At 34.9% G+C, this 24,371-nt stretch overlaps 1 protein-coding gene across 5 annotated transcripts in view; it reads left to right on the top strand.

The window, feature by feature from the left end:
• Slc25a14 (solute carrier family 25 member 14) overlaps positions 1-22,662 on the top strand; it is a 34,775-nt gene extending 12,113 nt beyond the window's left edge. For 4 of the 5 annotated variants that reach the window (XM_026380188.2, XM_026380191.2, XM_026380189.2 and 1 more), the window contains 5 exons: positions 6,600-6,695; positions 13,336-13,460; positions 14,256-14,391; positions 21,187-21,267; positions 22,231-22,662. In XM_026380188.2, the coding sequence (XP_026235973.1) occupies positions 6,600-6,695; positions 13,336-13,460; positions 14,256-14,391; positions 21,187-21,267; positions 22,231-22,272 (480 nt within the window). In that variant the 3' untranslated portion in view covers positions 22,273-22,662. Of the gene's footprint in view, positions 1-6,599; positions 6,696-13,335; positions 13,461-14,255; positions 14,392-15,692; positions 16,172-21,186; positions 21,268-22,230 lie in introns of those variants that run through there. The other variant, XM_026380193.1, reaches the window with a different exon arrangement.
• The last annotated feature ends 1,709 nt before the right edge of the window (positions 22,663-24,371 follow it).

Below are 24,371 nucleotides of genomic sequence, written 5' to 3'. Positions count from 1 at the left end.
TTACAAAAGAAAGGCATATCCCTCCTTACCCATTCCAAATCTTCATATGGTGTGGTGTAATCTGAGATATCAAACAAAGGGATGAATTGAGATAACAGTTTTTTAGAGAAGCCTCTTTTACTAACTATGTGGGTTATCTGTTTCTGTCTTTCCCTGTCTTTTCTGTATTTCTCTTAAAGGTGAGATTTGACTTTTAAAAATGCTATATTTGGGCCTGTTTTGGGATATACTGAATTTGGAACCACAATGATATTATGGTTTAGTGGTACTAATTTGTTAAGAATATAATTGGATTTTATCACATCATATAAAGAAACATTTAATATCAATCTAAAGCTCAAAATGGTAAATATTTTCTATTTATTAATTTATTTAAATTTATGATTAAACACTAAATATATGATTGAAATATGTAACAGGATCCCAAGTTTTTGGTTTTGATGCTGGGAATTGAACTCAAGGGCTGTACCACTGAGCTATATCCCTGGTATTTTTTTTTCTTTTTTACTTTTGAGACAAAGTCTTGCTTAGTTGCCCAGGCTGACCTTGAAATTGTGATCCTTCTGCCTCAGCTTCCCAAGTAGCTGGAAGTACCAGTGTGTGTCCAGTAAGAATTTCAAGTTTTAAGAAATTATTTTAGGGGGAATGTGAGGAAAAAGTAAAAAGACACATGCTTTATTTATTTTAGCATTGGCGAATCCACAAGTGAAGTACAAATTATTGCAATTCAGAGAATTTGAGCTGAGAGGGTGACTTGTAAAACAGCACACACGAAAGAAACCACTGGTAGTTGGCAGAAAAGAGATATGAAATCATTTTTCTGCTTTAAAATGAGACTAATTTAGCTTTAAAATGTTTATATCACCTTAGATTTATAGAAAAAGTATGAAGAGAATTGACTATATCCTAGAACTCTAGAATATTTATAATATACTTGTAAGAATGTGCTTTTCAAGAAAAGTATACTTAACTCCCTGAAACTACCTTTCTTATCCATCTGGATCTTAGACTTAATCACCTAAGTGATTTGCTTCAATTTCCTATTCCTCTGATCTCTCTTGCAAAATTACAACTGTTGACCAATGCTGCAGTCTGCATTTTCCTTTCTTATACCTTGATAGGACTGAGTATTACCAGTATTGTTTGTGGGCTAAATCTGACTACTGTCTGGGGTGAAGTCACAATTTTAGATTGTGACCTTGCCTATGTGATTTATAACATGATTGAAATGTTCAGTCCTTTCACTTATTCTGGGACAGTTCTTTTTCCGGTCTTCAAGGGCATTTTAAATCTTCAAGCCTTACTTTTATTTCATCATTCCTCTTTCTTTCAGCAGACAACTCTACCTCCTATGGCCTCACTTTCTACCTTTTCTTGCCTTTCTACCCATCACTTATAAATCTATTTACATTTATACCTGTCTGTACCTTGTCTCTACTATAGATGTTCTCAAAATGTGGTTCTCCAGATGTGCAACATCAGCACTACTGGGAGCTCATTAGAAATGCAAATTCTTTTTTAAAAAATTTTTTAGATGTTGATGGACCTTTATTTTATTCATTTATTTATATGGGTGCTGAGAATTGAACCCAGTGCCTCACACATGCTGGGCAAGTGCTCTACCACTGAGCCACAACTCCAGCCCTAGAAATGCAAATTCTTGAGCCCCACTCCATAATTACTGAATCAGAAAGGATGGAATGGGGCCCAGCAGTCTGTTTATGATGAGCCCTCCAGGTTATTCTGATATACTTTCAAGCTTAGAAACCATGACTTTACATTTACTTCTGTTTCATCAAGGATCATTCTGTATCATTTAATCTCTCTTTTTTTGCAGTGCTATGGATTGAACCCAGGGCTTCATGCATGTTAGGGAGACAGGCATTCTACTACTACACGGTATCCCCAGCCCATTTATCCACTTTCTTATCTTTATTGGTTGGCTCCCTTTGAATGATAAATATGTTCAAGTCTTTCCTAAAGTACATTTTTTTGACCCTCTGACCTCCTTAAGACACCACCTTCTCTTTTCTGTTCTGCTTCTTGCTTGAAACTACTTTCCACATATCTGGGTGCAGTGGGGCATACCTGTAATCCTGGCAACTTGGGAGGCTGAGGCAGGAGAATCACAAGTTCAAGGTCAACACTTTAATGAGACCCTCAGTAATTTAGTGAGACACTGTCTCAAAATTAAAAAAGGACTGGGAATAATACAGTTCAGTGATAAAGCACCTCTGGATTTAACTTCCAATACCAAAAAGAAACTACTCCCCAGGTTCAAGTAGTATAGTCTATATCATCCATTCCATTTTAGTTCCCAACCTATTTTGATTAATTTCTCTGGGAATTTCTGCTTTGATTTTGACTTTTCTCATAGGTTTCATACATTTTGGTTTCATATGTAGGCTTATTTTTCCTATATGCACCTAAAATGTTTCTCTTCTCTATGCAAGTTTATATCATTTCTCCTCTATAATCTTTCTCTAGTTGGTCTTTTTCATTTTCTAAGATTTTAGCTCTCTGGGGCTGGGTTGTGGCTCAGTGGTAGAGCGCTTGCCTAGCTTGTGCAAGGCCCTGGGTTCGATCCTCAGCACCACATAAAAATAAAGATATAAAAAATACTTTAGCTCTCACTATAACAAAGAAATTCAAAATGCATGGCCTCAAATACATATGAGTTTATTTCTCCCTCACGTAACCATCTAGAGGACAACAGTTTATGCTGGTGGGTAGTCCTATGGTGCAATCAATCATCCAGGACCCAGGTTCATCCAATTTTGTTGCATTGCCATCATCTAGAGCATGGTTGGCAAACTATTTGTGGGCTAAATCTGACTACTACTGTCTGTGTAAATAAGTTTTGTTGGAACACAGCCACCCCATTTGTTTCTGTATGTCTATGGTTGCTTTTGCTTTAGAACTGCTTAGTCAGGATGGAGGCCATAGGCCCTACAGAGCCTAATTTATGTACTATATGGCCCTTTTCAGAAAAAAGTTTGCTAACCCCTGTCCTATGGTATTTTTTAATGTATTTAGTTGAAGTTGGGCCATAATCACATCTTTTTTCCAGCCCATGGGAAGACAGAAAGTTAAGGGAAAGCAATTTCTTTGTGTTTTGTCAAAATAAAATCAGATTAAGTTAGAAAAAATTTTAAAGTTCATTGATATACAGTAAGAGAGAGTACATACTTTCATCCAGGAAACTTTAAACCAAATGGTAAGAATGTCACCTTACAGCAATTACAGCACAGTTTGTGATGCATAAAAGGGGAAGTGTACTCATCTCTAATTTTCCACAGGGGGATTGGTTCCAGGACCCCAATCCTCTGGGCTATCTGAAATCCTTGAATGCTCAAGTCTGTTATATAAAATTGTGTAGTATTTGCATCTAACCTCCTCACATCCTTCTGTGTATTTCAAATCAACTTTAGATTAATTATAAGTCTAATATAATATAAATGCTATGTAAATAGTTATGATACTGTATTGTTCCAGGAATAATGACAAGGAAAAAGTCTTGGGGCTGGGGATGTGGCTCAAGCAGTATCGCGCTCTGGCATGCATGTGGCCTGGGTTCGATCCTCAGCACCACATACAAAGATGTTTTGTCCGTCAAAAACTAAAAAAAAATAAATATTAAAAAATTCTCTCTCTCTCTCTCTCTCTCTCTCTCTCTCTCTTAAAAAAAGAAAAAGAAAAAGAAAAATCTATACATGTTCAGTACAGATGCAATTGTTTTCTGAATATTTTTGATCAGTGGTTAGTTGAGTCTGTGCATATGGAAGGCCAACCGTATTTTCACCTTTTTTATTCTAATACTGGGGATTTAACATCTATAATCCTTTTTTATTTTGAGACAAGGTCTCACTAAGTTGCCTTAGCCTTCCAAGTTGTTAGGATCATAGGCACGTTCCATTGAGCCCAGTTATTTTGACTTTTTTTTGTTTGATTGGCTATTATACATTACCATTCTTTTTAAGGCAAGTAGAGCTGTTAAGCTGATTTGTCTATAATTGATTGATTTCATTTCACTGATTCATGCTGATAAGGATGTAAAGCTTATGTTTTTTATGATTATAGATGGTGCTTTGGGGAAATCAAGATAACTTAAGTTTTGGGTGGTGTATGGTTGGCCTTCAGGGTAAAGCTCAACTGTGGCCTCCATTTTTATCTTAAATCTTTATGTAGTTTTTAAAAAAATTTTATTTTCTTTCTTTTTTAAATTAATTAATTTATTTTTCATTATATAGTTTTTTTAAAAGAAATTTTCATTTTTAAATATTTTTATTGGGCTGGGGATGTGGCTCAAGCGGTAGTGCGCTTGTCTGGCATGCGTGCGGCCTGGGTTCGATCCTTAGCACTACATACAAACAAAGATGTTGTGTCCGCCGAAAACTAAAAAATAAATATTAAAAAAAATTCTCTCTTCAAAATAAATAAATAAATAAATAAATATTTTAATTTATAGATGGATACAATACCTTTATTTTATTTATTTATGTGTTGCAGAGGATCAAACCCAGTGCCTCATGCTTGCTAGGCAAGTGCTCTAACACTGAAGTATAACTCCAGCCCTTTATGTAATTTTTGATAAAAAATTTTAAACATGCACAGAAGTAGAGAAAAATGTAATATAGTGAACATCTTTGTATGCATCACCTGCATTCACTTACCTTACTCTACTCTAGACCTACTGAGGAATCACCTCCTTGAAGAAGTCTTCTACTTCCCATAGGGTAGTATTGATCTGTCTTTGTGATAGTTTGCATCTTGATTTAATTTGGTTTAGGATTTTATTTCAAATCTCTTTTAATGGCAGTTGGCTTTCTGCATCAAAGCATGCCACCATTATATGATTTAGCAAGTACATTTATTGAAACCTAGAATGCTAGAGTCATGCTTCATGAAAATCAGACCTACGTTTGGGCCATGTATTTTGTGACTGACTACTATGATTCTATGTATGCAGAGTCTGTGGGAAATTGTACCAAATCTTTTACATGGTTTTTTAATGCTGTATTTTCTTTCTTGCAGCTTTCAAATGCCACTTGGCAGAATATAGTATCATGCTTTTTACAAGTAAAATTCAATTTAAGGTCTTTTAAGACTAAAATTATATTTTTAAAACACATTTTTGCTTTTTATAATTATATAAGTAATGCATGTTCAATGTAGAGAGAAATGGAAGGCATAAGAAATAAAAAAGAGAAAACAATACTCACTTGTAGCCTTACCATTGAGCTAGGTAATGAGGAACAGCAAGAAAAACTGCTCAGGGAGTAGCTGGACTGCTGTGTGACTGAAGGGGGAGTTCTGGTAGCTATGCAGAAAAGCTCTCGCCAGTGGAATCACCCCCTGGTCACACAGATGGTAGAAAAATGGCTTGACCGCTACCGGCAGATCCGGCCTTGTACATCCCTATCTGATGGAGAGGAAGATGAAGATGATGAAGATGAATGAAGAAAAACTTATGGAGCAGAAGACCAAGGCATCAGAATCTGTGATGACCCCCAAGTTAGCTTAGTGCTCCAAGCAGAGTGTATAGCATGAAACGAACCAAATCTGGCAGGATCTGCTCAGAAGTATTTTTCTGATCCACACCCGGTGGAGATAATTAATGCATCTGCTGCATGAGGAGACAAGAGAACTGGTTGAACTACAGTTTGTATAAAACAAAAAACAAAAAAAAACTAATTTTATTAAGACAGAACTTTTTTCTTTCAAATTGTAAATCTGTCTATAAGTGTAATGCATGTGGTTGTGTAAGAAATTGTGTAATAGGAAAAGTTGTACCAGTGTCTTCATATTGAGAAAACTTTTTTCCAGCATGGGCACTTACAAAAAAGCACATGGCAGACCACTCTTATTCCTTTGAGATGTTCTCTTCATTAGAATCTGGCATTCTATTTTCACCTTAAAAGATCCATTTTACATTTAGTCTGAGATCTGAAAACTTTGTACAAATTGTCCACAGCAAAACATAAAAATAAATAAGCTTATATTTTATTAAAAAAATATTTGGGTACATATGTTCGTCCAATCTCCTTGCTGTGTTTATGAATATTTTTAAGTTCACATGTTTTAATAAAAATGATATACATACTGCTTTGCAATCCTTTTTCTAAATTAGCAATTAATTTTAACATTTTTCATTATCAACAGATATTATTCTACAAGAAAAGTTATGGCTCCATAGTATTCCTTTAAATGGCTATACTTGAATACATAATTTATGTAACTGATCTGTTATTGTTATTCTTTGGGGATATTTAGGTTGTTTTTAACTTTTTACTAAACCAACCATATTTTAAAAATTATTGTCTACCCTTACTGAATGCATGTTCTTTTCCCCCACATTTTCTCCCAACTCCAGAAATGTTGTACTTACCATGGGGAATATGAGGCTAATGAAAATAATCTTTATGAAATATACTTTGACATAAATTGTATTTCTTTGGCTGGAACTTAACTCATTAATTTCATCATAACAGCAGAGCTCTTTCTGAGAATTCCCAAATACTTTTTTCTTAATTTTAAATGAGTGAAACATCTTATTTTGGTTCTCTTTGTCAAAACAATGGTCACATCTTGTATTCTAGATTCGAATGCAGGCTCAAGGAAGCTTGTTCCAAGGAAGCATGATTGGCAGCTTCATTGATATATACCAACAAGAAGGCACCAGGGGTTTGTGGAGGGTGAGTACTCTTTTCCTAATATTGTTCTATACTCTCAGTTCCTAGAATTTGCAAGCAATACTTTTTTATATAAGGACATAAAATTGTAAATTATAACCTCCCCCAAACAAAGTAAGAAGCTCCTGGGATGTGAAGGGGGTGGTTGGGGTTGTGTCTCAGCGGTCGACTGCTCGCCTAGTACATGCGAGCCCTGGGTTTGATCTTCAGCACCAAATAAAAATAAATAAATAAAATATAAAGGTATTGTATCCAACTACAACTAAAAAATATTTTTTAAAAAGAAGCTCCTCATCACCAATGAAAGGACCAATATTTATCAGTGATCTTTATTTCTGCTTAATGTTTGAGGGTTGTATATATGGGGAAAGGTATTGCATTATTTTTGGTTTGTTTAAATTCACAGTGAATTTAGTTCTTCAAAGTATTTTTTACTAGTTTTGTAGTGACACACAATCTTTGTCTATGATGGCCTCTGTAGTGCTTATGTTTAAAAAACCTTTTTAACCTTATAAAAAGTACAATGTACTGTAAAATATTGAGAAGATACAGAAAAGCAAAAACAAAAATTACAGCGGTAGTCCCACCACCTAGCAATAATAACTGTTAACAATTTGTCATATTATCTTCCAGCTTTCTATTCTTTTTTTAATTTTTTTTAAACTTTATTTTTTTATGTGGTGCTGAGGATTGAACCCAGTGCCTCACACATGCTAGGCAAGCACTCTACCACTGAGCCACAACCCCAGCCCCAGCCTTCTATTCTTTACTGTTTGTTGTCATTATTGCTATAACTTTTTAATCTGTGTTAATTACTAGATATTGTAATAGTAAATAAGAATACTTATACTATGCAGAGAGAATGTATGGGAAACCCATTAATGACTTCTAAATAAAAATGAGAGCTTTGCTAATATTCTTCCTTTATATTTTCCACAACTACTTGTTATTAAAAATTCAAACATAGACATTGAAAGAATTGAACTTTGAATGCTACTTATGCATGATCTCATGACCTGGACTAAATGACTGGTAGAATTTGAACATATTAGTTTTATTTGTGTGTGTGTGTGTGTGTGTGTGTGTGTGTGTGTATATGCTTTTAGCCCCTTTATCGAATATAAGATAGTTGTAATTTTGTGGATTGGTTTCTGTGTCCTCTATTCTATACCATTGGTCCACCCACCTGTTTTGGTACCAGTACCATGCTGTTTTTGTTACTATTGCTTTGTAGTACAGTTTGAAATCTGGTATCGCTACACCTCCTGATTCACACTTCCTGCTTAGAATTGCTTTTGCTATTCTGGGTCTTTTATTTTTCCATATGAATTTCATGATTGCTTTATCTATTTCTACAAGAAATGTCGTTGGGATTTTGATTGGCATTGCATTGAACCTATAGAGAACTTTTGGTAATATCGCCATTTTGATGATGTTAGTTCTGCCTATCCATGAACAGGGTATATTTTTCCATCTTCTAAGATCTTCTTCTATTTCTCTCTTTAGGGTTCTGTAGTTTTCATTGTATAAATCTTTCACCTCTTTTGTTAGGTTGATTCCCAAGTATTTTATTTTTTTTGAGGATATTGTGAATGGGGTGGTTTTCCTCATTTCCAATTCAGAAGATTTGTCGCTGATATACAGGAATGCCTTAGATTTATGCGTGTTGATTTTATATCCTGCCACTTTGCTGAATTCATTTATTAGCTCTAGTAGTTTCTTTGTAGACCCTTTTGTGTCTTCTAGGTATAGGATCATATCATCCACAAATAGTGATAATTTAAGTTCTTCTTTTCCTATCTTAATGCCTTTATTTTCTTTTGTCTGTCTAATTGCTCTGGCCAGTATTTCGAGAACTATATTGAATAGAAGCGATGAGAGAGGGCATCCCTGTCTTATTCCAGATTTTAGAGGGAATGCCTTCAGTTTTTTTCCATTTAGAATGATGCCAGATGCTGTGTTTTTCATGTTGCATCATAGCGAGAGGTGCATAAAGTTAGGTTGTCCCATGATTAATAGTGCTAAGTTTGATAACTTGGTAAAATGATGTTCACTAGGTCTTGCTGTTATAAAAGATAATTTTTCCCTTTGCTATTAGCAAGTAATCTATGAGGGGATCTTCTAGCAACATTTATATAATACTTCATAACTGGACATACTTTTATGATCCAGGCCAGTTGGATGATTCTGGCACATAACAAAGAAGCAAAGTACATTGTGTTGTGTATTCTTTTGAGATAGACATAATCTTTCATGTTATGATCAAAGCATCCATTAATGATCCTTAAAGTTTGCTCTTTGATCACAGCATGGTGTACTTTCTTGATTAGTCTACCTTAAAACCAGAAAATAAAACTAACTAGAACTTTTTCATAAACTGATTCCAGGTGACAAAGACAAAGCAATAAGTAGAATGGGGGATATTGTCAAGGGAGCATAGATATTTTTATTTTTAATTGTGGTAAAATCTACATAAAATTGATCCCTTAACCATTTGTATGTGTATAGTTCAGTAGTGTTAAATACATTCACATTGTTGTGCAGTCAGTCTTCAGAACTCTATTTTACAAAACTACAACTCTGTAGTTTTGTAAAATAGATGTAAAATAGAAACTCCATGTTTCCCTTACCCCAACCCCCTGGCAACCCCTATTCTACTCTCTTTCTATGAGTTTAACTAGTCTAGATACCTCATATAAATAGAATTATATAATATTTGTCCTTTTGTGAGGTTTCACTTAGCATAATGTCATTAAGGTTCATCCAAATGGTAGCATGTATCAGCATTTCCTTCCTTTTTTAAGACTGAATAATCCCATTGTATGTATATACCACATTTTGTTTATCTATTCAACCATTCATGAACACTTAGGTGGCTTCACCTTTTGGCTATTGTGAATAATACTGCTATGTAAATGGGTATACAAATATATCTTTGAGACCCTGCAGTCAATCTAAAAAATATTTTTATAATTGTAGATGGGCAGAATGCCTTCATTTTATTTGTTTATTTTCATGTGGTGCTAAGGATCTAACCAAGTACTTCACACATGCTAGGCAAACTCTCTGCCACTGAGCTACAGCCCCAGCCCCTGCAGTCAATTCTTTTGGTTATATATCCAGAAGTGGTAAATCTTTATTTAGTTTCCTTAGGAACTGAATATAGCTAATTTTATGATCCAGGCTAATTACATGATCAAGGCATGCAATGTAGAGAAGCAAAAAACATTATATCATGTATCCTTTTTGATGCAGACATATTTTAAACACAGGAATATTTTCTTTTCAACAAGGAACTATGCTTATGATTTTCTTCAAATATATGGTTTATTTTCCTGCTTTGATTGTAACATGGGTACCAGAAACATTTCATTTTCTTCCTAATTCCATTGTAAGAAAAAATAGCAGGAGTATAATAACAAAGTATAACCAGGACTTCAGTCAGAGTTGGAGAGCCAGTTGTATGATGAGGGCTGTGGTTTGAACTACAAAGCACTAGCCACTTTGAAAGAGGACAGTTTCTTCTTAGCTCTAGCTGCCATGTATTGATGGTAAGCCCAGTGTGGCCAAGTTTTCTAGCCTTTCAAGAAAATCTAGAAATGTGCATTTCTATGTAAAGTATACTAATTTTTCATATATTCACAACTTCTGAATTTTTATAAATATTCTGTGGGCCACACAAAACATGTCTGTGGCCTGAATTCTACCTGTGGGTCCCAGTTTGGGGCCTAACTGTTTACAAGTAGTCTTCTGGAAAAAACATCATCCTATTTAACAGTGAAGCAGGTGAAAGAGTCACAGAGGAAGGCACTGTTTGGCCAGATTATCAGAATCAAGCATTTCAGCATAGTTATATCACTTCTACTTTATAAATTGAGTTTGGGAATTTAGAAGTGATTGAACATTTTAATATTAGAGTTATTCCAGAAAGCAGTTATCCTCCTGGTATGTTATTTTCAATTTTTAAAATTCATTTATATATTTTCATTAATTCCCCAGCTTTATTGAGGTATGATTGATAAAAAAGTATTCATATTTAAGGGGTGTAATTTTCAATTTTAATGATAAACAATTATAAAGGTAAAATATTTAATTGTGAAAATGTGAAAAATATGGTATTTGCCGGTAAATAGATGGAGTTGGAGACTATTACGCTAAGTGAAATAAGCCAATCAAAAAACCCCTAAGTCTGAATTTTCTCTCTGATATATGGATGCTAACACATGATACGGGGGAGGGGAAAGAAGAATCGAAGTTTATTGGATTAGACAAATGGGAATGAAGGGAAGGGAGGGGGCATGGGAATAGGAAATACAGTGGAATGAATCAGACATAACTTTCCAATGTTCATATATGAATACACAACCAGTGTAGCTCCACAACATTGTTAATCACAAGAATGGGATTCTAATTAGGATAAGTTGTACTCCATGTATGTGTAATATATAAAAATACACTCTACTGTCATGTATTATCTAAAAAAAATAACATATATAAAAGGTATAAAAATGATAGTTAATTTATCTGTTTTCCTAACCCCAGATGTGTTTTCTTCTAATCCTTTCTAAAATTTGGTATATGTGTATATACGTATACCTTTTCCCCTAAAGTTAGAATATTACTATATATAATTTCATGTCTTGCCTTCTTTAACATTATATCATAAGCATATTCTTGTATCCTTAATATTCTTTCAAATATGTGACTTTTAATGCTCTAGCAACCCTCTGTTATCTTGTGAGCTATGAAAGGAATATTGTGTTAGTGAGTAGATCACTGATACTGTTCCCACAGAACTTGTAAGGACTTGAAAGGGGAAGTTTTGCTTTTCCTAGGCCTTTTTCCATAGCTGCTTCATACCTTTACTGTTACCCTACTGTGTGTGCATTCTGTACATCCTAAAATTCTATGAGTTAAACTCAGAAGTTCTACTTTTCCTCACTGACTTTTGTTTCATGGTTTTATTTTTCATAGCAGCTTTTGCCTTTAAAGTATACAATGTAATGGCTTCTAGTATATTTTTGTATTTGTGCAATGGTTACCACTGTCTTAATTTCAGAACATTTTCATTATCAAAAAGAAACCCCTGGGGCTAGGGTTGTGGCTCAGTGGTAGAGCGCTTGCCTAGCCTATATGAGGCACTAGACTCGATTCTCAGCACCATATATAAATAAAGGTCCATCAACAACTAATAAAATATTAAAAAAAAACCCCTACCCTTTAGTTTTCATTTTCTATTTCTCCCAGCCTTCCCAGCCCTATCCAACTACTACTCTATTCTCTGTCCATATAGATTTGTCTATTGTAGATATTTCTTATAAATGGAAGCATATCATATATAGTCTTTTGTGACTGGCATTAACATACTGTTTTCGAGGTTCATGTGTGTTGTAGCATGTATCAGTACATTTTTTTCTTTGCAATGCTTGGGATGGAACCCAGGGCCTTGTGTGTGCTATGCAGGTGCCTTACCACTGAGCTATATCCCAGTACTAGTACTTTATTTCTTTTTATGGCTGAATAATAATTCTACATTTTTGGTTTATACTTTCATCAATTTATGAATGTTTAGGTTGTTTTCTACTTTTTGGCTATTGTGCCTAATGTCACTATGAACATTGGCTATACATTTTTGCATGAATATATATATATATATATATATATATACATATATATATTAATTTTTCTTGGGTATGAACGTAGTTATGAAATTGCTGAATCATATGGTAATTTTGTATTTGACATTCTGAGGAAATGTCAATTGTTTCCACAGTGGCTGTCTCATTTTGTGTTCCCACCCCAGCAGTGTATAAGTGTTCCACTTTTTCCACATCTTAACCAACACTTGCTATTTTACTTAAAAAAAATAATTATAGTCATCTTAGTTGCTGTGAAGTAGCATGTCATTATGATTTTGATTTGCATTTCCCTAATGACTAATGATGTTAAGCAACTTTTCATTTGCTTTTTGGTCATTCACATATTTTCTTTGGGGTAAGTGTCTTTAGATCTTTTGTCCATTTAAAAAATTGGATTATTTTTCTTTTTATCATGTGTTTTAAACTTTTTTTTTTTTTATTCTGGGTACTCGTTCCTTATCAGATACATGATTTGCAAGCATTTTGTCTGATTGTGTGGGTTTCCTGTTCACTCTCTTGGTGGTGTCTTTTAAATCGCATTTTTTTTTAAAGACAGAGTGAGAGAGAGAGAGAGAGAGAGAGAGAGAGAGAGAGAGAGAGAGAGAGAGAGAATTTTAATATTTATTTTTTAGTTTTCGGCAGACACAACATCTTTGTTTATATGTGGTGCTGAAGATCGAACCAGGGCCGCACGCATGCCAGGCAAGCGCGCTACCGCTTGAGCCACATCCCAGCCCCATAAATCGCAAAATTTTTAATGATGAAATCTGATTTATCTATTTTTGTCTCACGCTTTAGGTGTCATATCAGTGAATTTATTTTTAGTACAGCAAGTAAGTTGGGAATATATAAGTTTTAGTCACTGATTTGAAAGAATGATCTCTGTATTTCAGACTTGGCATTTTTCCCCTATACTTTTCAACTATTGACCTATTTTATTCACTTGGAGATTTATGTCACTCTCTTTATTTCCTTAGTGTCTAATGTTAACTTGTGTTTTGTAGGGTGTGGTCCCAACTGCTCAGCGTGCTGCCATTGTTGTGGGAGTAGAGCTACCAGTCTATGATATTACCAAGAAGCACCTGATATTGTCAGGAATGATGGGAGATACAATTTTAACTCACTTTGTGTAAGTAGGAAAGGTTGTACTTATTTTATACTTTTGGCAATTTGAGCACACAAAGCCTCAGTCACTGACATTCACAGGTGAAATTAATAACTGTTAAATATGACCATAATACATTTGTCTCTCTTATTTCCAGCACTTCAAGACTTCTGCACATTTTGCATTTCAGAGAGATCCCAGATGCTATGGGCACTTGAGTACTGCAGAGCAGTGTGTAATACAGCAGCCTACAAGATGTTTATAAGATTTGCATATATTCAAATATAGACTCTATATGCTAAACTCATCTATTATTTTCCTTGGTTTATTTTATATCAGAAAGCAAACTTTTCTCAATGAGACTAAGATAAAAAGGTGAAGTTTTGTGGAGCCTCTGAATCTAAACCACAGTTTTTGGCTAAAGACTGTTGCTGATCTCATTTTATATTTTTTTAGTCTTCCAACCTTTATGATGTTTTGTAATTTAAATGTATTTGGCATATTTTGCTGTGGTTTGAAAATTATATGTAACTAATAAATAATGAGTTACACTTCCTGCTTGGAGGTGTTGTTAAGCATATAAACTGTCTACTTTGAAAAAGGGGGCAAGTGTCAGATTGAAAAACTGATGGGACAACCTTGAATGATGTTTGTTTAGAAAAGATTTCCTTTTTTCTTTAGATTGTAATGAAAGGGCAAATGTCAGGTTTTATCTGATAGGTCTGAGTTATTGTACCTTTATGTTTGGCTTAATTTCTCTTTAAGTGAACAGGAGATGGAAGTGGGGACAATCTATTTTCTTAAAGTTTTCATCTTTAGTTCCAGCTTTACATGTGGCCTGGCTGGGGCTCTGGCGTCCAATCCAGTTGATGTGGTGCGAACTCGCATGATGAACCAGAGGGCAATCGTGGGACATGTGGACCTCTATAAAGGAACTTTGGATGGTATTTTAAAGGTATGCAAAATGTAGGTTTGGGTTACATTTTTGGTTTTCTTTGATATCTCAGATCTTTTTTCAGTTCTTATTCTTAGTGGCTACATATCATTCTGAAGATAAAAGAACCATTATGTATATTATGTAGCCTCTCTAAGTCATTTCCAGGTAGAAAATCTGTCTTTTTGGCCACCTGCTGATGCTCAGTGGTCCTTAATATCATTATTCCAATTTCAGTGCTTGAGAATACAGGATTCTTTTATTAGTAGTACCATGTAGAATTATTGATAGAAAAGACTTAACATATCTCACATTTACCCACTTCAGATAAAACAGAGATTCTGTAATACAAATTCTGGTACTGAAAATAGCCCAGAAACCTGGTGCTTGATTTAAGTTCAAGATTGTTTTATTGTTCATATTTTGCTTTGAAAGTTTCTGCTGTTATGTTTTTATAAAGTTTAATATTATATAAATGTATTATATATATTTATTAGTAAAATCATTGCTATAGAAACAAACCTGGGGCTAAAATGTGGTGCTGCCATATTATTTCTCTGTTGTTATCAGATTCATTGAGCAATTATTATATATTAGGCACAGAGAAATAGCTATTACAAATGTACTGTAGGTATATAAAGAAATAATTGATAAAGCCTGGTAAATGATAAACTCAGAGTTATGTGGGAGACAATTACAGTCCAATTTGGAAATTTGAAATAGAATCTCTGTAGATGGTGGTAAATTACATAATAACAACTCCCGTCTGTTTAGTACTTCATTGTGTGTCAGGAGCTGTCCTAATGAGACTTACATGTATTCCTTCATTTAATCCTCATCATTACCACATGAGGTAGATACTGAAGCACTGAGGGATTAAGTAACCTCAGGGTTCCACAGCTAATAAGTGGGAGTGCTGGGATAAACTTAGACCATTTGCCTTCCAACCGACCTTAGCTTCTACATTATGATGCCTTCCTCATAGTGGTAGCTAAATTTTGGCTAGGCTATAAAGGGTATTGAATGTTATGCTGATATGCTTGTACTTTTTTTAACTTGATAGAAAAATATTTAAAGCTTTTTAATCAGGTCACATTTACATTTCACTTTTTAATGTTTTTATTAATGTGTTAGAGTTATACATAGTAGTAGAGTTCATTTTGATTTATTCATACATGCATAGAATATAATTTTCTCCATTTCAATCCCTGGTACTTCTGCTCATATTTGCATTTTAAATAGATGAATTGACTTTAAAGAGGTGGGATCTAAGACAGTGGCTCTCAGTCTTTGATGCAAATTTAATCACTTGGTTTTCATAGGTACTGCATTTACCTTAGAACAATCAACTCAGGACCTGAGGTGTAAGACACAAGCATCAGTATTCTTAAAACTTCGCAGGCTGTTGTAATATTCATCCAAGGCTGAAGACTACTAATCTAAGGGAATAAGCATGAAGCAGTGGGTCTTTAAAAGTTTTACATGCCTCACAATCTGCAAGGCTTGTTAAAATGCAGTTATCTGGGCACTATCTCTAGATGCTGATTCAGTTGGTCAGCAATAGGACCTGAGAAGCTGTTCTTCTAACAAGTTCCCAGGCAACACTGATAATACTAGCCTGGCAACCACACTTTCAGAACTGCTGACCTAGAGATATGGAAGCTGACTGGAAGGTTTTTATACTAATGTGAGCTAGAAGTGATAAAGGCCTTAACTTTAAAATGGTAGTGGGAATGTAGAAGGTGGTACAGAATTGAAAATAATGTAGTTGATAAAGTCAACAAAATTTGTTTGAGAAGTGTGGGAGAAAGGATATATCAAAGATGACTTTCAGATTTTTGGATTTGATGACCAGATGGCAATATTCATTGGCAGAGGCATCGTAGGAAGGGGAATAGGTTTTGTGGGAAACATCATAGTTGTGGATACTTAGTTTGATGTGCTCACGAGGAACACCCAGTGCATATGTATGGATATACTAGCCCTAAGATGGGAAATTTCATGGATGTAGATAAGACCTTGTGGGATCATTAGCATATAGGTGGTTCATAACCAAGGAGAGCAGGTAGAGGTGTTCACAACCTTTTTGCCTTCCTAGCACACTGCAGCAGTATATAGTTCTTTCCAGTAATAATGATTCACTGAGGCAGTGATTCTCAGACCCTGGGGAATTTACTTTGGCAAAAGTCTCCCTTGGTATTTCTGACATGTTCACCTCTCCATTTGACAGTCGTTGGAATAGAGAGGAGTGGACTAAGGAAAGAACACTGGGGAACATCAATTTTTAAGAACTTAGTAGGTGATGACCCCAGGAAAGATAGTTTAAAAGATATGAGGAAACTTCAGAGAGAGTGATGTCATAGAAGCCAAAGGAGTAATGAGTTTCAGGAAGGAATGAGTCATGAGTTATTTAATGTCATATGCAATAGAGAGATATAGGATGATGAGGATTACCAAATATCTGTTGGATTTAATATTATCTAAGTAAGGTTTCATGGATTGGTGTTTGAACTGTGTGTTGAACTGTGTGGATTACAGTGTGTTGAGGAATATGTTTAATCATTCATTCATTCAGTGAAAACAGTTTGTGTATCACATGATAGACAGTGTTCTAGGTTGGTATAGATATGTTGGTGAACAAAATGACACTTAAATTCTAATAGGAGGAGATAAACACATAGGAAGTGAGGATAAGTAGATAGGTATAAAGCACTCTTTCGAGAAGGTTGGCTAAGAGCTCATAGAAGGTAAAATAATATAATAATAGCATTTATTGGATGCTTATTATGTGCCAGGCACTCTATATAGAGTATATGCTTTAACAAATCCTATGGAGAAGATATTATCTTTCCCTCTTTATAAATGAGGAAACTTTCATTCATAGTAGCTAAGCTTGGCCAGTAACTTGCCTAAGATACACAGCTAATGAGTGGCAGATCTGAGATTGACTCTAGGGTCTAATTCCAAAGTTTATTTACAACAACTATGCTGTGTTGTATCTGCAGAAATATATTTTTATATTGGTAGTACCGTTAAGTGTGTGCTCACTCATTCATGTACTTGCTATGAAAGTTCTTTAAAGTGATTTTGTTTTATGTTTTATGTCATCATTATATATGATGTACCTTCCATATTATTTTGCATTTCCTCTTTTAGAGTCCTAAAACACTTTGGTAAGGAGTCATGCATTCATCTCTGACATAGTGAAGAATGGCTGCAAATCTCATCCTGTCACCCCTGTCTAAAGTTCATTAGTGAGTCAAATGTGGTGGTATATACCTATAATCCCAGTGACTTGAGAGGCTGACTCCAGGCTCTCTATGATCCCTTTTCTCTCCTATAGCCTTATTTATATCACCTTTATTTTATATTCCAGGTGCACTAAAAATTTCTAGCCCTAGGTTTTCTTTTTCCCTTCACATGTTCACCCATGCCATATACCACCCCAAATACATCTTTCACTTGGCTAGTTCCTAGTCATAATTCAGATCTCATTACTTTTTCAAAAAAGGTCTTCCCTGACCATTAAACTAGGTTATATATTCAAGAGTTTCTTGTAGTTCCTCTCTCATAGCATTTATTAATATTTTTTTAAATTTACATATCATTAAATTAACCCATTTAGTATTTAGTATACTTAGCATTTTAGCATATCACAACGAGATATGTCAACTTTACAACATTTTTATAACCTCAAAAAGAATCCCTATAATATCCTTTAGCTTTCATCCCTTATCCCCCATCCATCTAGTTCTAAGCAGCCACTAACCTACTTTCTATCTCTATAGATTTTCCTCATCTAGATATTTCATGTAAATGGAATCATACAATATATAAATTTTTGACTGCTTCTTTCACTTACCATAAATGTTTTCAACATATTACATGTTATAATATGTATCAGCACTTTATTCCTTCTTATTGCTGAATAGTGTTGTGTTTTTCTGTTTATTCATATTTGTAATTGCTTTTAGGGTCTTCTGTCATGGTGGAGTATAAATTCCATGAAGGCAGAGCTGTATGCATCTTGTTTATTACTTTTCCACAGCAAATTATTAAATGAACTAAAATATGTATCTTCATAAAGTATTCTGTGTTCTTATTTTCACACATCTGTCTCAAACAAGAAAGTATCTTCCACTTCTCAAGTTTTGAAGGTGTTCACTATTTTGCAGATTTATAAGGATTTAGATGGTTGACAGAATTGTTAGAGACCATCAGCATTTGTTTCCCACAAATATTCGTTAGAAACTTAAATGGGGCAGACATGGTGGGGATGAAATGGTAAACAAGACAAACATAGTTCCTGCACTCTTGGAGATTGTATTTTAGTTAAGGGAGACAGACAATAAATACACATGTACACACAAATGGTATAATTTTAGATAGAAGTAAATATTAGAAAGAAAATAGAGCACATTAAAATATTCACTGGGTGCTTGGGAACTACTTCAGCTTAGATGGTCAAGAAAAACTTGTGAGGAGGTAACAAACTGACATGTGAATGATGAGGAGTTGGTGGCCATGTGTAGAACCTTGAGAAAAGCATTTCATAAACAAGGAGCAGGTTACAAAGGATCTGAGTTGGGAATGAGCTTGATATGTTCAAGAATTAGAAAGTAGGCTTGTGTGGCTGAGTATGGTGAGTGAAAAAGAAAGTAGTAGGAAGTGAAACTGGTGAGAGAGGCAGAGGCTAAATCATGTAAGTTCTTGTGTGTCATTGCAGAGAATTTGCAACTAGAATGAAATCCACAAGAAAGCTATCTGAGATCTTTAAATGGAAAAGTGACATGATCTGATTTATAACTCTTAAAGATTGTTCTGGTTTCTAGATAGAGATTTTAGACCAGTTAGGTATTCCAGGTAAGAGAAGATGGGATTATAATGTATCTCTGAGGTCCCTTGTCATTTGTTGACGATTCTAGGTTATCTTCATCTAAGCTTTTGTTTTGAGTGATTTTCAAATTTTTCAGCATCAGTTTTAGCCTGAGACCTTCAGAATTTTCTAAAGATCCATCGATGTCAATATTACCATTGTGTTTCCATAAATAGTACCCTTATTATATTATTCTTTGTTTCTTCCAAAATTGATTAGTAAGGATAATTATTCTAGTGTTCTTAAACTGTAAGGGGAGATAGGGATATTTGTAAATCTGGCTTCTCATATTGTCTTATCCAAATACATCCACTTTTTATATAGTGTTAAATTTCACTTCACCAATTCAAAGGAAAAATAATATTTTTCAATATCTAACACAATGCCTATTTACTTAATAGATACTTGTCTGAGATATATATATATATATATATATATATATATATATATATATATATCTCAGACAAGTATCTATTAAATAACAGTAAAAGACTATAAAAGTTTCTGCTGGCAAAATTCAGTACATACCAACAGTTTATGAGCTTGAGTATACATAATTTATCATTTAGATCTTATAACCACTTGGTCTATACAGAGACCACCCCCCCCCGCACCATATTGTTCAAAGCAGGAAACTGAAACAAAGCAGTTTACATTGTTCCTCCTGTAATCCTGAAAGCATTCATATGAAATAGACCATGGGGTCACACAGAATTTACAATGATGGAACAGTGAGTTGTCCAACTCCCCATGGACTTACACCTTGTCTTACTTTTCTTCATAGCTTTTATTCCTACTTATCATATATATCAATTTGTGTATTTGCTTGTCAGCCCCACTAGAGAATATGTACTCAGTGAGGGGAGGGACTTTGTAAGTTATGTACTTCAGTGCTTTAAAACAACAAAATATTGCTACTTTGTAGTTTTTGTGGATCAGGAATTGGGAAGTAGTTTAGCTAAGTGATTCTAATTTAGGGTCTCAGAGGAGATTGTAGTCCACATGTCACTTAGGACTGCAGTCATCTAAAGGTTTGGCTGGAGCTAAGATATCTACTTCAAAGACTGCTCATGTGGGCTGTTGACTGGAAGTGTTATTTCCTTACTGTGTAGGCCTTTCTTCATGCCACAGTGGCTGCTTTCCTTCAGAGTGAATGATTTAAGATCATAATAAGGCAGATGCCTTATATATATATGAATATTTTTGTGATACTATATTGAACCCAAAAGCACTCTTATCACTGAGCTACACTCCCCAGCGCTTTTATTTTATTTTTATTTTTAAAAAAATATTTATTCTTAAGTTTTAGATGGACACAATATCTTTATTTTACATTTATGTGGTGCTGAGGATCGAACCCAGTGCCTCATGTATGCTAGGCAAGCACTCTACCATTGAACCACAACCCCAGCCCCCCTTTTTATTTTTATTTTGAAATAAGGTCTCACCAAGTTGCCTAGGCTGCCCTTGAATTTATGATCTTCTGTTCAGTCCCCTAAGTATCTAGGATTACAGACATGAGCCTCTGTACCTGGCTCTAAAATATCTTAAAACCTAGCAAGGGAAGTGACATGTGTAAACTACTGTCATATTCTATTGGTGACAGAGCAGTCCTGATACATTATGGGTGAGGGCTTCACAAGGGTGTGAATAACCTGAAGGTAAGTTTTATTAAGGGCCATCTTGGAGGCTGGCTACCACAGGCACTATTTGTGTACTATTCTATTTCCAGCATCAAGAACAGTGCCTTGCATATGGTAGGTGCTTAGTAAATATTTGTTGAATAAGTGGGTAGATGTCTTTAGACTACTTATTAATTCAAAGTGTATTTTTAGAAAAAAAATTCATAGAGCCTTAAGTTGCTGGGGTGGGGATGGAAAATGATTGTCACATGTAAAGAGAAAGGGAATTTACTGTTTTTTGTTATATCTTTCCTTCAGATGTGGAAACATGAAGGCTTTTTTGCCCTCTATAAAGGATTTTGGCCAAACTGGCTTCGACTTGGACCATGGAACATCATTGTATCCTTTTCGAACATGAGAAAGCAGGTATTTCAAGATCCCAGATAATTCTAGGCTATGGGAAGGAAAATTTGATTATGAAAGTAAATAAGAAACTCAAGCATCCTAATGAAGACTATTGAAACTAAATATAGAGAACAAAATATAGGAACTAAATATAGAGAACTAAATATAGGAACTAAATATAGAGAAATAGCTTTTAATTGGAGGCTAATACAAACTAAAAGGGGTTGGAAATATCTACCAAACTTTCTTGTTTTCCTATTCAAATCAAAATGACTACAAACACAGCCAATCTGGAAGGGGCTATGAAGTTTTTAGAGGCCCTGATGGGAGATGCCCACAGGAAAGTTCATGCTGAAGTGGTCTGGGTTTCCTACTCCTAACTATAGGACTAAAATAGCTGGGAAATAATAACAGGACAGAAAACATTCATAGAGTGAAGAAATCCACAAGAAATTTCCTTGTGGGTGAATTGCCCTCCTTTAGCTGTGCAGAGCCATGTATTGGGCACTGTGTGTGGTGCTTTGTGAATAGTCATGAGCACCACAGGGTTGAAAAGTAATTCCCTCCCTATGGGGTCTGTAGGCTGACAGAGATATTATCTCTTTCCTGAACTCTTTGAAATTCCTGTAATCACCTAATGTGTATAACAATTATTCTAGCATGAAATTATAAATTGTCCTTGATGTTCTTGGGTATTGTGTATGTTCTCTTTGTCCCTAAGTATATTAGGATTTTAATCTGTTTAATTCCTAAATGCCAGCAATCATAGTGGGCACATGGTAGGAACTCAGTACATTTTTTATTTGACAGGTATTGTTTTAAAAAAGACTGTTAAGCCAATGCATCTTAGAATAGCACAGACTAAGTACCTTAATTTAAGAGAATGCAATGCACAATTTTAAAACTGGATTTGGCTTTCATTATCAACTGAGAGATCTTCCATGACTTATTCCTCAGTTTTTTATTACATATGAGCAACTCAAGAGGCTTCAAATCTAAGAACTGAATATGTGTGAGCCTGGCTTTGCCAGCCTTTCTATTCTTTTTCTTTTTCCTTTTTCGTGTTATAATGTATTTTGACAAAGTTGTGTTTACTGAACCAATGGTCTCCCAAAGGCCTCCTGATGGAAGAAAAAAAGGATGGTTCAAAGTTGTTTATGTGTTTGTATTATCATGTTAACTTTTCCCTGAGAGGAGTGTTAACATTGAGACTCTGGCCCCAGATTGGTATCTTCTGTGAAGATGGATACTGATGGGTGACATTAAAAATGGCCTTCTTTTCAAATGTTGGTTAAATGTAGTTGCTTAGCCCCAGGTTTGGGCTAGAGCAGAAGGCATAGGCCAAGACGGTTACTGCTATGAATGTTATAGACCTTGGTTCTCATTAAAGTATTTATTGGCAAAATCACTTTGACTTTGTCTTTATTTAGTATTTTCTATACTATTTTATGCCAACTCTTTTTTTATATCTTTATTTATTTTTATGTGGTGCTGAGGATTGAACCCAGTGCCTCACATATGTGAGGCAAGCCCCCTTTATGCCAACTCTTTAAGTTACATTCTCCAGAAAGTGATAAAAAGAAGATGAATATGAAATTGAGACTGTACTCTTTTTTTAATATTTATTTTTTAGTTGTAGTTGGACACAATACCTTTATTTTACTCACATATTTTTATGTGGTGCTGAGGATCAAACCCAGGGTCTCGCATGTGCAAGATGAGCGCTCTACCGCTAAGCCACTACCCCAGCCCCAAGAGACTGCACTCTTAAAGCACACATTTATGGGAATAGAATAAGTGTTTTGTGCTTTCCCACTGCTATTCATTGTCATAATGCCACTCACTGCTAAACACCAGGCAAGTAGCTATTTCCTAATCATGAATGAGGAAGCAAGTGGCTCATTTGGAAGTTCCTACAGATAAAATGCTAAAAGAGGCATTAAAAGGGAAAAAGTTCTGGCTACTGTCTTGTAATACAACATTGCCTGGCATAGTGCAGTCACTCAAACATTGGTGGAATGAATAGTATAGGTCTTCATTTTTATTGTTCATTCTTTTTTTTTTAATCTTTGTAGTTGTAGACCGACAGCATGCCTTTATTTTATTTGTTTCATTTTAATGTGGTGCTGGGGATCGAACCCAGTGCCTCACACATGCTAGGCAAGCATTCTACCACCGAGCTCCAGCCCCAGCCCTGTGGTTTTTAAGCTCACATTATGGTGGGAGAACAGATGTGTAAATAAGTAATTACAATAAATTCTGAGTACCATATGAGTGATGAACAAAGTTCTATAGGAGCACGGAAGAGAAACAGCCACAGGGGATTTGCCACAGGTTCATAATCGAGGTGACATTTGAGTTGAGTCAAATGAAGATTAGATCTTACCGTGTTGATGAGGCATTATACATTTTGACAAATGTTTAACATGTTTCTACAATTAGAAAATCATATAGAATGATTTAACTGCTGTCAAAATCCTCTGTCTCTCCTCTTCATGCTTCCCTCCTTCCTAGCCCCTGGCAGCCACTGAATATTTTTATTGTCTTAATGGTTTTATCTTTTCCAAAGTGTCATATAGTTGGAATCATATTGTGCCTTTTTCAAACTGGCTTCTTTCACTAAGTAATATGTATTTAATTTTCCTCCATGTCTTTTCATGTTTTGATAGCTCATTTCTTTTTGGTGCTGAATAATATTCCATTGTCTGTATATACCATGACATATTTATGTGTTCATCTACAGAAGGACATCATGGTTGTTTCCAAGTTCTGGCAATTATGAATAAAGATGCTCTAATCTTTTGTGTACGTGTTTTTGTGTGGATATAAGTTTTCAGGTCACTTAGGTAAATACCAAGGAGCACAATTGGTGGATGTTATGATAAAAGTGTGTTTGTTTTATAAGAAACTGCCAAACTGTCTTCCAAAGTGGCTATATAATTTTGTATTCCCAGCAGCAGTGAACAGGAATTCCTGTGGATCTACCTCCTTCCTAGCCTTCAGTGTTGTCATTTTTTTGGGTTATAGCCCTTCTAGGAGATGAATGGTAGCATCTTGTTTATTTATTTTTATTTTTGATACTGGGAATTGAACCCAGA

The sequence above is a fragment of the Urocitellus parryii genome, chromosome X (assembly GCF_045843805.1).
Source record: "Urocitellus parryii isolate mUroPar1 chromosome X, mUroPar1.hap1, whole genome shotgun sequence".
NCBI classification, from domain to species: domain Eukaryota; kingdom Metazoa; phylum Chordata; class Mammalia; order Rodentia; family Sciuridae; genus Urocitellus; species Urocitellus parryii.
The sequence above is the reverse complement of the archived record's forward strand: the minus strand, read 5'-3'. Positions and strand labels throughout refer to the sequence as shown.